Genomic DNA, 15,186 nt, shown 5'->3' with positions numbered 1-15,186 from the left:
GCAGGCTGATAAGTTCTTTACATTAAGTCTGTTAGCAATCACATCATTAAAGGGGTCATATGATGTGATTTCAAGTTTTCCTTTCTCTTTGGAGTGTTACAAGCTCTTGGTGCATAAAGAAGATCTGTAAGATCCGCTGCCATGTTGTGGAGTCGCTGTGTGTTTCGTTGTGAAAGCGAAACTACTTTGTTCGGCCTTCTAAAAGAGGACACAACTAGAAATCAGTGATTAAGTTGTATTTCAACACTGTTCCAGAACAGTCCAACCCAAATATTCAGATGTGTGCTGCGCATTTTATGAAGGATGAGGACTGTTTCCTGAACCAGTAGCATGCAATGCGTCGGTGGCACAAAGGCTGTTTCTATAAAGTTTGGCAGTTCAAACTTTGCAAGGACAGTCTGGTTCTGACTCACAGCCTGTAAGTAAGTTTTTTTATATTTAAATATTTTGCCAATGATGATTCAAACGCGAGTTTTGAACAGTAGAGTAGGCTTGCTGTTTGTTGTTTCTCATGTCACAAATGCAGACATGGTTTTATGTTTACGTGTCGCGATAGGCAACGCAACGCGTAAAAAGACAGTATAAGTCATTATAATTAGTAATTATGTCCCCACTGGATGCAACAAATGACTCGTTTGTAATGGGTTTTATTGTTTTTGGCTCGTCTAGTGATGTCCGGATTTGTTTTGAAAAGCTTTGTTTCTCCCTTCACTACGCAGAATAAATATGGAAGGCTGGAATATAAACTCACTAACCGTGAGGATCTTGCTGAAGTCCAGCTGTGAGAGGAAGATCTCCTCGGCCTTCTGCATAATATTTGAAGGCACAGCACACAGCACCCTTTGCAGTTCAGGGAAAGAATCTCTTTTGTCAACAGTGAGGTAACGACCCAAGAGAGAAGCATTACAGACGATGTCAGACAGACGCATTCCTCCACCTGCTAATGCAACCTTGAGAACAAAAGAGGCACAATTAAGAATGTGTTAAAGTCGTGTTGAAACAGACGTAGCAGCAGATCTGTTGTGACATATGATGAATGCAACAGATTATCAAAAATGTATGGCAGGCACTCCGTTCTGTCCACCCTTTGTTGATTGAACTTTGATTCTGATTTTTGAGTCTTACCTATCAGATAGGTCCTTCAAAGTATCTTGGAAAGGTGAGGTGTCCAAGTCGCAACATCTAACTACTGGGGTGCCTCAGGGCTCAGTTCTTAGACCACTTCTCTTCTCTGTCTACATGGCATCATTAGGTTCTGTCATTCAGAAACATGGCTTTTCATACCACTGCTATGCTGATGACACTTAACTCTACCTCTCATTCCATCCTGATGATCCGACGGTAGCTGCTCGCATCTCAGCTTGTCTAACAGACATTTCTTGCTGGATGAAGGACCACCACCTTCATCTCAACCTTGCCAAGACAGAACTGCTTGTGGTTCCAGCAAACCCATCGTTTCATCACAATTTCACCATCCAGTTAGGCACATCAACCATAACGCCTTCAAAAACAGCCAGAAACCTTGGAGTTATGATTGCTGATCAGCTAACTTTTTCAGACCACATTGCTAAAACTGTCCGGTCCTGCAGATTTGCTTTATTCAACATCAAGAAGATCATGCCCTTTCTTTCGGAACATGCTGCACAACTCCTTGTTCAAGCTCTTGTTCTGTCCAGGCTGGACTATTGCAATGCTCTCTTGGCAAGTCTTCCAGCCAGTTCTATCAAACCTTTACAATTAATCCAGAACGCGGCAGCAAGATTAATTTCTAATAAACTGAAAAGAATACACGTCACACCTCTGTTTATCAATTTGCACTGGCTACCAATAGCTGCTCGCATAAAATTCAAGACATTGATGTTTGCCTACAAAACCACCGCTGGCTCTGCACCCCTTTTGTTGATTTTTGATTGCTTCCATTGTCCTCATTTATAAGTCGCTTTGGATAAAAGCGTCTGCTAAATGACTACATGTAATGTAATGTAAACTTTGGGATGTGGGGGTTAGACTCAAAGACAGCAGCAGATGAATGCAAGCTTGCAAGGGTGGGTTTATGCAGACTAAATAAGACCAGCATACATCGCTGAAGAGGAGTCTGTCGTTTCACTGGGTTATGATTTTTTTTTTTTAATGAAACAATTCATCAATAGCATGCAGTTTCATTCCATGCCAATCTTAAAACCAAACTGAGAAAAAACTCAGAGTTACATTAAGAGAACTATAGAAATAATCTAGTTTATGTGATCAAATTCAATAGTTAGCTCTCACTGATAATGCAGTTTGGTAGGGGGAAGCATTGTGGTTGTAAATCTGAGCTGCTAGTCAAAGGTTTTGTCATTTAGATATTGACAATAGCACAAAAATAACTCAAAATAAATATTTAGAGTTTAAAAACAACAATGCTTGCACTGTCAAGCTACATTTAGGTCATTGTGACAGTTCAGAATCTAGGTTTACAGAGGAGGATCAAAGCAATTCATGAAGTGTAAAAATTTCTTTCTCACCACTTGAAGGTTCAATCGTGCCCTCAGTAATTGATCAACAGATGCTGAGGGGATGCTGGTGTTTGTCCGCAGGAAGGAGGAGAAGCTTTCATTGGCTCTGAGATACTCTCTTACTGGCAGATCTCAAGTGTGTCAAAAAAAAAAAAAAAACAGAAATGTTACATGCTTTTCAAAATGTTTCATCTTAAAAACTACAATTGAGATACTGAATCTCACATGGGATTTTAACTTCTACAGTGAGATATTTGATTAACATGTCATACTTGGCCAAGCTTCTGGTCTTTCTCCAAGTCTCTGGATTGCCTGTGACAGGTCCTGTAAGCTGGAGAGAACTGTCCTGTTACCACTGATTGTCAGGACAGTTCTGATATCGACTGAAAGTCGAGATAGTCTGAGAAAGAGAGATTAAACCTCCATCAGTGGCCAAGGCCAAAGAAAAGAAAAGTCATGATACATTGTCTGAAACACAGAAAGGCATCTCACATGGAGTTTTCAAAGTTGTTCACTCGCCCGGGTGTCTCTCCTGCCGTGGGGTGATGAAAACAGGGATTGTTGACATTGCAGATGATGCCCTGAACCCATGCCAGCGTGCCTGCTGAAGGAAGGGCCTTGTTGGGAAAATGACCTGGAGAAAAAAAAAAAAAAAGATCAGCAACATTTAATGTGATTGTGAAACACTGAAACATAAAGATATTTAAATAAATGTAACCTCTTAACTGTCCTCTTAACCTATTTTGAAAATGTATTGTAAATTAAATGTAAATGGAATTTATGAATGTTTTAGAATACAGACCAAAGCTTTTTAAAGAAGACAATCAGCAGATTATTGCTGAAGTATTGCTAGCAGGACACTAACAGTTCACAGGTTAATAAAAACTATTTTCTAATGATGTACACTTAGGGGCTATTAACTCAGAACACATTTTTGTGTTAAAAAATGTGAGATGCATGGCAATGGAATAAAAAAAAGACATTTATAGAGTTGCATTGTTAGAACCCTGTACCATGCACGAGATGCTGAAAATAAACTTTTCAGTACAGTCAAAGACATCCTTCTAGTACAAATTAAGCAAGTAAAACAGTGGAAAAGCAGTGCAGTGGAATGCACAAATGTGTTCTTTGTGTATGGCCCCCTACATGTGTACACTTAAGGCCTGTTCACATCAAGGACGATATCTATAAAAATAACAATAAAGATTTAGTTCTAAAAATTGTTCTCAATATTAAAGAAAAGCAATGTCCACACACCACAGCTATAATGATAAAGGCACAGAGAAACGATATAGTTGGAATCAATTTCAGAATGATTTTTTTCCCCACCTGATGAACGATAAAAACATTGACACCCAACCTAATAAACAATTTTATTTGCAGAACAAATTAATAAAAATGGTTGACAAATATGCCTGTGAATAGTGTGTGTTTCTACAATACCAACAAGTGTCAGTATAAAGTGCACACACACTGTTGTATCATCCAGACCAAAAATACTTAGTGCACATTTAAAGCGGGAATGAAACAGAAGTGTGACCATATTTCTGTCACTATTGTAACGAGTGAGTTAAACGGTTTCTCAAACTACAAAAAAAGGGTGAGACTTGTTTTTGTTGACTGGGAGTTGATTGGATCATTGAATTGTTGTTGGTGCCTTGTGTGTAAGAAGCCAATGAAATTAACCCATGACTTCCAAGCTGGTATATGACTATTTTAGTAAAGAAAAAGCCTTATTATGGAAATGTGCAACATTTCACTTAAAAATGTCCTTGTCATTATGACAGAAATTTCTTCAGAAAAGCCATCAAAAAGGTCATGATTTAGTATAATCAATGTCACAAGGGCTCAGCAATGTCCTGATTTTCACTGTAGCTAATCAGCTTTGCTTTCCTGCCACCTGCCAAACGAGGAGGGCAAGGCTCACGCACACAGGGCACCACTTACATTGGCTCTGTTTATATGGTGGGTGTGATTGCCGGACAGCAATGAGGATGAGGAAGAGGAAGAGCGGCCACAGGAGTTCAATAATCAATTGCACCTGTAAAAAGAAAGAAGAAGACTTGATCATGTTTTCCAACATCCCTCGATGTAGACAGACTGCAGAGTGTGTATGTGTGCTGAGGCTGGGTTAAAGTTACGACACCTTGTTTCTCCTGCGGTATGTGAAGTTTTTCCACAGCAGCAGGTAGAGCTGTGTTCCAATGGCCATGATGGACGGCACAAAACTACACAGCCATGGCAAGAGAGGAAACCTACTGTACAACAACAAGACATTCTACTCTTCCACCATGCAAATACAATGACCAATACTAATGCTCACTCCAAGCCAAAAAGCCATTCAACTCAATAAAGGGCCTTCTTCTGTTGAACACAAAAGGTCATCTCCGATCTTCTCCATGCAATTAAAGTTAGTGGTTAAAAAATGACAAGCACTATAACTTTACTCCATATGGATTGTGTTCAATATTCAAATATTTCTGAATCTAAACGGTAGCTTTGCATAAGGGAAAAGCAGACCCTTTAAACGAAAGGATGAGTAGAAAGGTAAAAAACATGGGCTGCGTTCAGCCCCGACAAAACGGTGCAAAACGTTTTTTAAACGGAAACAGCAGTGCACCCTGTTCTGATGACGCAAGAGTTAAAACTACGGCAGCTGAGAAGGCCATTCTTTGAGTTCTTTTTGAATACTTTTCGGAGCCTGATGAAATCTGTATAAATATATGTTTAATACTGCAAAATATGCTTGATGTTACAGTCACTGCCCTTGCAGTCTAGAATAAAAGAGAACATCCCAATCGAGTGAAGGGATGTGTGGAAACTGGTTCCTAATTATTGTGATTCAACATTTGCCTCGCATTTCAGGATGAAGAATAATACACTTCTTACCTCCGAAACTGTTATGATCTATATAACCTTATTATTTTTATTAAATTGAGTATTAGTGAGTATTATCACTATTGCTGATCACTGTTGTTGTGCTATGATATTGTAATATTTACCATTATATAATCAGAGGAGTATAGAAAAGTGTATGAAAGTGTCACTCCACAATACAATAGCAACATATATAAATATCTATAGGCTAGTATTTTTATGTTACATTAATCAGTGTCTAGCACACCTTCTTAAGAAAATGGATATGGATCAGAAGACATTGCAATTACTAAATGATACTTAGACAGACTTAAAGAAGTTCCAGATCTATACTTGTGCTCTTATTATTTCAGTTATTTTGCCTTTAATGTAAATAACCACGTGCAAGCAATACAGTTGCTCTTGTGGATTTTTATTTTGATGTTAATTACATTGCGAGCTGTCTCTTTAATACCGCAGGGTTCATGTTGCTGCTGACTGGGCTGACATTTTTGACAAACCCACCAAACGTAAGAAAACGTATCTCAAAGCCCGTTGCGCACCGTTTCCAGGAAACATGTCGATCAACCCGGAAACCGTAGCAAAATAGTGCACACACCGGTTTGAGCTTGAACTTGCCCGTGATCTCTTCAGATTTGACCGTCACTTCCTGTTCTTGAAATCCTCATTATACTAATTAGCTTACACAGAGTCAAGACAAATAAATCCCCCCAAACTGGACACAGAAAATAAAGCACGAGTTTGTGTCTAGACAAAAAAAAAAAAAAAATACTAATAATGTTGATGACTGAAATTATTATGGGCTGCTTCTATCTGGACAAAATACACCGCTGCATTTTACATACAGAACTATAAATTGTTTTAAACTGATCTTCACAATTGACAAACACCCATTGTGAAAGTCAATTAATTATTATTATTATTAATTTTAAAATAGAACTCATTTCACTAGTTTTCCTTACAGTGTGTAAGAACCCAATTATAGCTTATAATAAGATATAGCTTATGATAATTTGTCATAAATAAGTACAATCCGTTCATTACAGGTCATATAATGTCGAATGATGCACACTGCCGGTACAATAGCTGTAAAGTTCGCTATTAATATTTATAACCAACACAGTAATCACACATACAATGCTGTTACCTTTCGTTTTATACAAGCCTCCACTGCTTCATGAATGTAGCCGGTCTGCAGTCGTGCGCCCTCCCGGTGTTACGAGACCACTTCGAGGAAGCCAAGCGATGGGCGGGGCTTCCATTCAAAACATTGAAGCCGCAGTGAGCTTGTAACCAATCAAGAGCGCTGCACTCAGGACATGTAGCCAACCGTTTGCTTTGTGTTCATTTTAGCGCCCGCCCACTTAGGCTTTACATAAACCCTGCGCAATTTCCGGCACCTGATCCGTGAGTACGTCACAATTTAAAATTCCGCACATATCCTGTCAGAATGTATCCTGCTCATTCATATATTGACACACACACACATATACTTTTTATAAAATTTCTTATATAAGTGTACAACTCCTTTCTTAATTAAACACACAAGGGGAAACTGACTTTATGTACTATCTTTAATAAACATACATTACAGCAGTTATTAAAATATACCTCTCTCTACAGCTAAAAACAAACCCAGGCACAGGTCCTTTTTTTTTTTTTTTTTACAGGCACTTATTCTCGAGCTCTGTAAAGAGCATGTAAACAGTTTAAAAACACTGAATATCAAATCTGTGCTGCGATACTGCAGAAGTGCTGGAAGCTTGAGATGACTCAAGATTCATTTTAAGTGTGGATTCTAATGCATAGTCATTCAAACACAAGGCTTGTCTTCAGGCACCTTGGCTAAGCAGCAAGAGCAAAAACAAATGTACACATATCAACCAGCAGTTAAATAAGCAGCTCTAAAACAGCTTTAAAACGGAAGTCCATGATCTCTATACATTCTTACACTGTTCAGCTTTAATGCATCTGCTAAAAGGCAGCGCTGAAATACAAGCATTTTTCTACACTTCAGTCAAATGTTCAGGGGCAACTTTGCATGTGACTGAGAGAACCTGAGAGGACCCGCCTCCTAAAGGAACACGGGCTGATCTAGGCCGGTCAGGAGACGGTACGTTGATGTCGGCATAGTCTTCAGATGAATCTGTTACAAATCAGAGAAAAACAATTATGACTACTGTAAAGTTGACATGCCATAACAACATCTTTTGAGTGTAAAAGACAAGACCCTTCTCTGGTGATGTATGGTGATTTCTCCAATCATTTAATCAGCTTGAACCCACCCCTGCAAGCTCAAGTTCATCTGTCTCCATTTTTGAGTGCAATGCTCACATCTCATAATCAGCAACCGATGCACAGAACCAAGTCACTGTCCTATATTTTTTACTTTTAGATTATTCGTTACATTCACATACATGTAACAACATGGAAAAGAAGGTATGTTGTTATGTTGTTAAAGGGAGAGTTCACCCTAAAAATTATTCACCCTCATGTTGTTCCAAACCCGTGAGACCTCTGTTCATCTTCGGAACACAAATTAAGATATTTTTGATGAAATCCGAGAGCTTTCTGACCCTCCATAGACAGCAAGGAAACTTCCACGTTCAAGATCCAGAAAGGTGTCAAGAATATCGTTACATTAGTCCATGTGACATCAGTGGTCCAACCGTAATTTTATGAAGCTATTAGAATACTTTTTGTGTGCAAAGAACATAAAAGTAATGCCTTTATTCAACACTTTTGTCTCTTCACTGTTAGTCTTTGAAGCGCGTTCTGGAGAGTAACACGGCACATACATGTGATGCTGCTGATGCGGGAGCCGGTGTCCTGACTGTGCATGCGCACATCAATATTGCGTCCTTTTTCTCACACTCAACAATAATTACTTTTTGTATTTTATAATAATTACTGTATTTGCATTACTGTAAGGGGTAGGTTTAGGGTTGGGGTAGGTGTAGAAGTTAATATTCATAATTTGACAGGTAGAATTAGACGTGCAATCTGGGTTATATGAAGCGACGGGAACACTTTTTGTAAGCAAAGAAAATAAAAAAATAATGACTTTATTCATATGGAGAGACACTGAGGAGACTGTTGACAAAGGAATTGTTGAATAAAGTCGTTATTTTTGTTTTCTTTGCTTACAAAAAGTGTTTCCGTCGCTTCATATAACACAGATTGCTCGTCTGATGGCAGATGGAGTATTCTGATGACGACTTTCATACCTTTTCTGGACCTAGACACTGTTATTTATTTGGCAGTCCATGGGACAGTCACAGGCCTCCCGTTTTTCATCCAAAGTATCTTAAATTGTGTTCTGAAGACGAATGGAGCTTTTACGGGTTTGGAACGACATGGGGGTAAGTGATTAATGACAAAATTATCATTTTGGGGTGGAGTATCCCTTTAACACTATCATATCCATCACCATGCTAAAATCTTTAGAGAGTTGTCATGATTGAACTGAATTTTTTTTTTCTTGGAAAGTGTAAAAGTCTGAATGAACAGATCTAATTTCAGTAAGTTTTTAAAACATTCTTAACATAGTTTAAAGTGGGCAATATGTTTAAAGCGAAATACACTCCTCTTACCTCTCCTACAGCACTGGACAGGATCTGGATGATCTTCTCATGAGGTGTAGCTACGACACTCTGTCCATTGATCTCAATGATACGATGACCAACTCGAATGCCGCCCCGCTCAGCTATTCCACCCCGCATTAAACTGCAAATCTATTGCAGAAATCACGTTGACGGAATGTCAGACACTCACTACAGTTTCACAAACTTAGTGTCTTAAAACAGTAGTAAACAGCAGCTTACAATCCCATCTTCCACGCTGAAGCCCAGCTGATACTTGGGGTCTGGACGCTTAATGATCGCACTGGTGACAGGTGGACAGTGAACGATGCTGAGCTTTATTATCGAAAGATTCTTTAAATCCTAGAGAATATGATAAATCAACATTTTGGCACGAGATGCAGGGGAATTAGGAACTTTAATTTTAATTTCTGGTTGGTCTTACTCGTATAATACTTTGGCAGGTGGCAATGGGGAGGCCCACCAGACTGGTGCCATTAACGGACATGATGCGATCGCCGATGCTCAGCTCTCCAGAGCGTTCTGCAGGGCCGCCGTGTAGCAGATTGGCTACTACCACAGTCGGCAAGATGGAGCCCCAGCCAGACTCCACGATCGCGACTCCTAATATCTCTCCAGGCTTTTTTGATATGCACACCTGAAAACAAAAAGAGGTGAATGGGTTTCTTCATGCTATCTAGCCACAGTATTAAAAAGCAACAACTTTCAGCACAGATCCACATAGAGGGGAAGACACCCTCACCTCTCTGATGTTTTCAGAGCGAGAAAAGTGAACCAGGTCTCCGTTATAAAGTTCTTGAGTGCCGAGGTAATCGCTGTACTCGCCCGGCCTCAGATCGCTAGCTTTTATTCCGTTAGCATACAGAAACTGCTGATATGCAACACCAAAAGCCTGACCGATGGCCTGTGCGATGATCTGAGCCTAAAGAAGACACAAATAAGAGTAAGAAACTATGAAATGTAGATCAAATAACAAACATATTTCTAAGTAAATGCATAATAAAACCCCTATAATAATGACAATGGAACATCAGCAGAAAACACTCGCATCCTCTGAAGAAAACACGTGGCAGATCATCCAGCACTTCTTCGGTGGTGCTGCAGAGCTAGCTGTCGAGTCTGCTGATTTGCGACTGGCTGGCTTCCTGCGGGCCATCAAAACTACAATGCTCCCAATGTCTGCGATGTATGAAATCATTTGCAGAGCATGGTCCATCATGGCCTCCTGGAAGCATGAGAGAAATCAGCCACACATCAGAGAAGACAGCACTCACAGAACGCAAGAAGGACTGTCAGGCTTGTAATTTGTCTAACCTGTGTGTCAGCACTCAGTACTTTGATTCTCTGTGTAGAAATGAACAGATCAACCCCTGTCATAGGCTGAGACTCTCCTTCAGGTGCCTGGACAGACATGCAGATATATCAAATGGTGTATTAGCCATGTTAAAATTGACAAACTTGAATTGTAGAATTTCTAAAGAAAATATAAGTAAAGGTTTCTCGTGTAAAACTCGTCACCATGATGAAAGAGTGTGGGCTGTTCCTTAGTGGACCAAGCCAAAGTTTTTAATAGGTTAAAAAAAAAATTGAAAACCATCATTCCAAGTCATTCCAAACTCATACGACTCACATCTTCGAAACACAAAATAAGATATTATTCAAATTAAGAAACCTAAGAGGTTTCTGTCAATCCTTTAAAGTCCACGTAAACAAAACTTTGAAGATTCAAAATCTCATACAGGCAATCTGTACGAATTGAGCAGTTTAATTTAAGTCTCTTTAAGAGAAATAAACACTGTATATGATTAACAGATTTAATTTAGGCCTGTCATTATACTTGACAATATTTTGTTAAATTTGCTTATTTATAAATAAATAATATTCTTCCACCTTGATGCGATCCACAGCTTCCTGTGCCTGAGCCATCCGGGCGTTGGTGGAGGGATTTTTCTCAGACTGTAACTGTGTAGATCCAAGATATTTAGCTCCAAAGATCACCCCATCCAGGAGGTCTTCAGGATCACATGGTCCAGGCACTTAGAACAACAAAAAAACGACATCAATCAACTATATCACAAGAGCTGTGAAAGCACAACTTGGAAATACTTCTACACTAAACTTCATACCATTCTTATAAGCCGGCTGTGTCTCAGCTTCCTGTTAAAAGACAAAAGAAAATGAATGACATCACATAAACAACTTAAAGGGATAGTTCACCCAAAAATGAAAATTCTGTCATTAATTACTCACCCTCATGTCGTTCCAAACCCGTAAGACCTCTGTTCATCTTCAGAACACAAATGAAGATATTTGTGATGGAATCCGAGAGCTCTCTGACCCTTCCATAAACAGCAAGGGTCCTTACACGAGCAATGTCCAGAAACATAGCAAGGAGATAAAAAAATAATAATCCATGTGACATCAAGGGTTCAACCGTAATTTTACGAAGCTTCGAGAATACCTTTAGTGTGCAAAAGAAAGAAAAAAAAAAACGACTTTATTCAACAATTCGTCTCCTCCGCGTCACCATAGCGCCATTTTGGAGAGTATCCACTGAACGTAATCAGCGTATGCTGTTCTGTGTCAGCTGCCCCACGCGGATACATTGTTTTAGTTCAAATCAAAGCATAAACAACGTAGAAAACTTAGCCGCATGGCACAGCTGACACAGAACAGCATACACTGTTTGCGTTCAGTGGATGCTCTCCAAAATGGCACTATGCCACGGTGACATGGAGGAGACGAATTGTTGAATAAAGTCATTATTTTTGTTTCTTTTTCACACAAAAGGTATTCTAGTAGCTTTATAAAATTACGGTTGAACCCCTGATGTCACATGGATTATTTTACCAATCAGCAAAGGTCCCTTGCTGTCTATGGGAGGGTCAGAGAGCTGTCAGAATGCATCAAAAATATCTTAATTTGTGTTCTGAAGATGAACAGAGGTTTTACGGGTTTGTAATGACACAACGGTGAGTAATTAATGACAGAATTTTCATTTTTGCATGAACTAACCCTTTAACTCTTCGTTTCCATTGCTGTTTCATTCAACTCAGAAAATCAGAATATCCTACTTTCACTTTGGAAAAGCGCATTAAAGATATCAACATAAAAATATAAACATAATAATAACAACGTCACACATGATACTGAAGTCTGCGTGATAAAATCTGATCTGATTACAGGTGCAGAAACATATGGAAACCTGTTTCCTATTTCACAGAATAAAAAAATAAAATGAAATAAAATAGGACCTTTTTATCTCACAATTCTAACTTTATTTAAACTCCAAGTTTATATTTTAAATATTGAGATAACGTATCGTCATTCAGACCTTTTCTCTCAGAAAAGAGATATAAATTCTGAATTGCAAGAAAAAAGTCAGAATTATGAGACATTAATTGTGAGAAACTTGAAATTGGAATTTTGTGCAATAGATAAACAATTCTGAAAACTTATTTCTGTGAATTACAAATCGCGAGACGTAAATTTAAAATCTAAAGACAGAAATGTGAGAAATAAAGTCAGAATGTGAGATAAAAAGTCACTATTGCCTATATTGTTTTATTCTACAGCAGAAATGGGCTTCAATAGAAATAACTGTGTGAAGTTTGAGACACATTAGCCTTCAATGGAACACAGCCTAACTAATTAAAACCTCACCAGATCATTGTTTGGAGAGCTGGACTGATCCGCGCTCAGGCCTTCAGACGGCATCCACTGATCCTCCTCTGCGATTCCTGAGACCAGCAGCTCATCTTGCAGGTGTCTGTGCCAAGCATCCTCACTGTGAGATATGGAGATCATCTCATCTGCATCACTGCTCTGCCTTCTGAGCCCCGACTGATGTCCGGGGGTCACCAGGGGTGTGTGAACAAACAGTGGGGCAGTTCTGGGTTCTTCAGACTCTGGCTCCTCTAGCAGCTGTAGCAGATCTTTCTGATACTCGTGTGAAAAGAGCAAAGCCTCAGGGATGTTTCTATCTGCATCTGCACCTGCTGACTGGACACTGAACTCAAGCTCTTGGAAGGAGGAAGCGGCGGCCTCCGCTGGAGTATGTGAATTATGCGGAGCACCGTGATTGGTTAATTCATCAGGTGTGCAGGGGGCAGGATTAGTCGGTGATGGATGAAAAAGATGGAGCTGAGTGAGGAGACTTTGAATGTGCGAGTGGTCGATATCATGTTTCCTACTTTTTTCTTCAATTTTCTCTCTTTTCATTTCTTGATTCCTCAATTTTCTATCTCTGTCCTCTACATAATTCTCTTTTGTTTCTCGCTGCTCGTCCTGCTGTTGAAAAACACCAATTTCAGGCTTGTTCTCACACATTTCTTGAGCCAAAAGCTCTTCGGTTTTGTCAGAAGCTTCGCTGGAGTCCTGAGCTCCGTAATCGCTTACTGCAGACACAGTGTCTTCATTCAACCCCGTGCTGAAAGATCCAGAAGCCTCAAAATCTCCCACCGAACAGCTTTCAAGTTCTACAACTGATCCGGCTTCGCTGGAAGAGTCGGACCTCCAGTCCAGTGGCGGGGGCTCGATGGGGTTATAGGAATCCAGATCCTCAAAATCCGGGCTCTGCCAATTTTCACTGTGTGAATTTGAGAATTCAGGAGGGTTAACTGAGTAATCAGAACCATTAGGAGTCCAATTTGCATCAGGTTGGGAACTCTGTCCTGACTCCAAACCTCCATTGTAGAGAAAATTATCTGCCATTACTGCTGGTAATTCTTTGCCTCATCCAGTGACTTCTCAGCTTCCCTTAAGTAAGACGCTTAATAACCGTTCATCTTCAAGAAGAGCCTTGATCCATGTAAAACGACCTAATAACAGATTATCAAAGTGTAAGATTGAAGCAAAGTCGAGTTGTGTGTCATCAGCATAGCAATGGTAGGAGAAACCATGTGCCTGTACATCTCAGTGATGTAGTGTATGTGGAGAAGAGGAGCGGTCCAATAACTGAGCCCTGAGGAACCCAAGTGACCAGCTGATGTGCTTTTCTACTGACTATACTTACTGTTCCAGTAAAATACTTCATCATACCGTCTCAATCTTTATTATTATTATTATTTTCCCCAATTTAATTAAATTATAGTCAAGTCATTAAAAGCATGACAAAATACACAAGGAATTATGAGAATCTGGGAACTATTAATACAATTGTATATGAACGCGGTATTCATTGCTTAGTTCCCTTTAAAGTATCAAGCAATCATTGTACCATGGTACAATCACAGTACTTTTTGTTGAAGTAAATTTATAGCGAGGTCTACAAAGATAAGATACAGATAATGACAGATTTGTGTACTTATGTACATGGTTCAAAGAGCAGTATAACACTGTTTATACATACAAGCATCATGAGAGAGCGACACACGATCCAAACACACACAAAAAAAGAAAGATCTGTAAATTAACTTTAGTGTTATTTAATATGACGGCTTACCTTTTATCTAGATCTTCTTCAACAACTAATCATCAGTCTCACGCAAATCCTGGCAGTCGCTTAAAAGGCTGGAGAGTGGAGGTTTGAAGCGGTCAAAAAGATGCCGTGTTCCAGCGAGACACTCCTACAAAAAAACGGGATTCATTTCGTACAGACCGGAGAACTTTTATTCCCTTTTCACTGTGTTTTTGTGCGACTCCACAGAACTTCAGCGTAGTTCAGAACATCTGCACTGCGCATGCGCGCCAGGTCAAGACATGACTAATCCATCGCGTCATCAAACGAGGAGAGCAGAATGTCTATTTAAATCGTTATAAAAATGACTCTAAAAAATATAAATGCGAAATTAAAGGCTTTTTCACATTTCGAAGAATCGTTGAAAAAAAATAATACTTTAATTTGCAATTACGCGTGAAACATTTACAAATTATTAGTATACATATGGTACATTTTCATCTATATACAATTACATTGATTTTATTTGTAATTATTCACTTGTGTAGAATTTGAGAAAATTCCTACATACAGATTTATCAGTTAGCCTGTAAAAATTGCACATTATTAAACATAATAATTAATTATTACATAACACATAATTATTACAGACATGAAATCAACACAGCCACTGTTTTGTACGAGTAAAACCATTCAGTGATGCTCTAGGAACATGTCCCTTGATCACCAGAGCTCATCTGTAGAAGGCCTATCAGTCCCACCAGCCATGGATGAAACCGTCCAGCCCACAGAAATCCAGGCGGCATCCAATCAA

The 15,186-nt window shown here is 39.2% G+C and overlaps 2 protein-coding genes across 2 annotated transcripts in view; both read right to left on the bottom strand.

Moving 5' to 3' along the window:
* Positions 1 to 6,666, bottom strand: part of abca7 (ATP-binding cassette, sub-family A (ABC1), member 7) — a 31,055-nt gene extending 24,389 nt beyond the window's left edge. Inside the window, 7 exon segments of the mRNA XM_042733691.1 lie at positions 756 to 950; positions 2,505 to 2,626; positions 2,768 to 2,895; positions 2,988 to 3,129; positions 4,443 to 4,536; positions 4,642 to 4,753; positions 6,520 to 6,666. Of these exon segments, the coding sequence (XP_042589625.1) occupies positions 756 to 950; positions 2,505 to 2,626; positions 2,768 to 2,895; positions 2,988 to 3,129; positions 4,443 to 4,536; positions 4,642 to 4,707 (747 nt within the window). The 5' untranslated portion in view covers positions 4,708 to 4,753; positions 6,520 to 6,666.
* A 266-nt stretch (positions 6,667 to 6,932) lies between these two features.
* LOC109099012 (amyloid-beta A4 precursor protein-binding family A member 3-like) lies at positions 6,933 to 14,688 on the bottom strand. Its single transcript, XM_042733685.1, has 11 exons — positions 14,418 to 14,688; positions 12,638 to 13,794; positions 11,101 to 11,131; positions 10,865 to 11,010; positions 10,289 to 10,375; positions 10,023 to 10,199; positions 9,717 to 9,896; positions 9,399 to 9,611; positions 9,197 to 9,316; positions 8,966 to 9,106; positions 6,933 to 7,518 (listed from the first exon to the last, which is right to left on the bottom strand). Exons 2-11 carry the CDS (start codon positions 13,685 to 13,687, stop codon positions 7,447 to 7,449), a joined length of 2,217 nt encoding a protein of 738 aa, XP_042589619.1. The 5' UTR covers positions 13,688 to 13,794; positions 14,418 to 14,688; the 3' UTR covers positions 6,933 to 7,446.
* Between the last annotated feature and the right edge of the window lie 498 nt (positions 14,689 to 15,186).

Source organism: Cyprinus carpio, chromosome B11 (assembly GCF_018340385.1).
Source record: "Cyprinus carpio isolate SPL01 chromosome B11, ASM1834038v1, whole genome shotgun sequence".
Classification (NCBI taxonomy): domain Eukaryota; kingdom Metazoa; phylum Chordata; class Actinopteri; order Cypriniformes; family Cyprinidae; genus Cyprinus; species Cyprinus carpio.
The sequence above is the reverse complement of the archived record's forward strand: the minus strand, read 5'-3'. Positions and strand labels throughout refer to the sequence as shown.

Excerpts from the sequence above, each read along its gene's own strand:
- LOC109099012 (XM_042733685.1), bottom strand. The coding sequence starts at position 13,687 with ATGGCAGATAATTTTCTCTACAATGGAGGTTTGGAGTCAGGACAGAGT. Across the intron at positions 10,200-10,288 it reads TACTGAGTGCTGACACACAG|GAGGCCATGATGGACCATGC; the intron begins GTTAGACAAATT and ends TCATGCTTCCAG. Across the intron at positions 7,519-8,965 it reads TGTCCAGTGCTGTAGGAGAG|ATTCATCTGAAGACTATGCC; the intron begins GTAAGAGGAGTG and ends GATTTGTAACAG.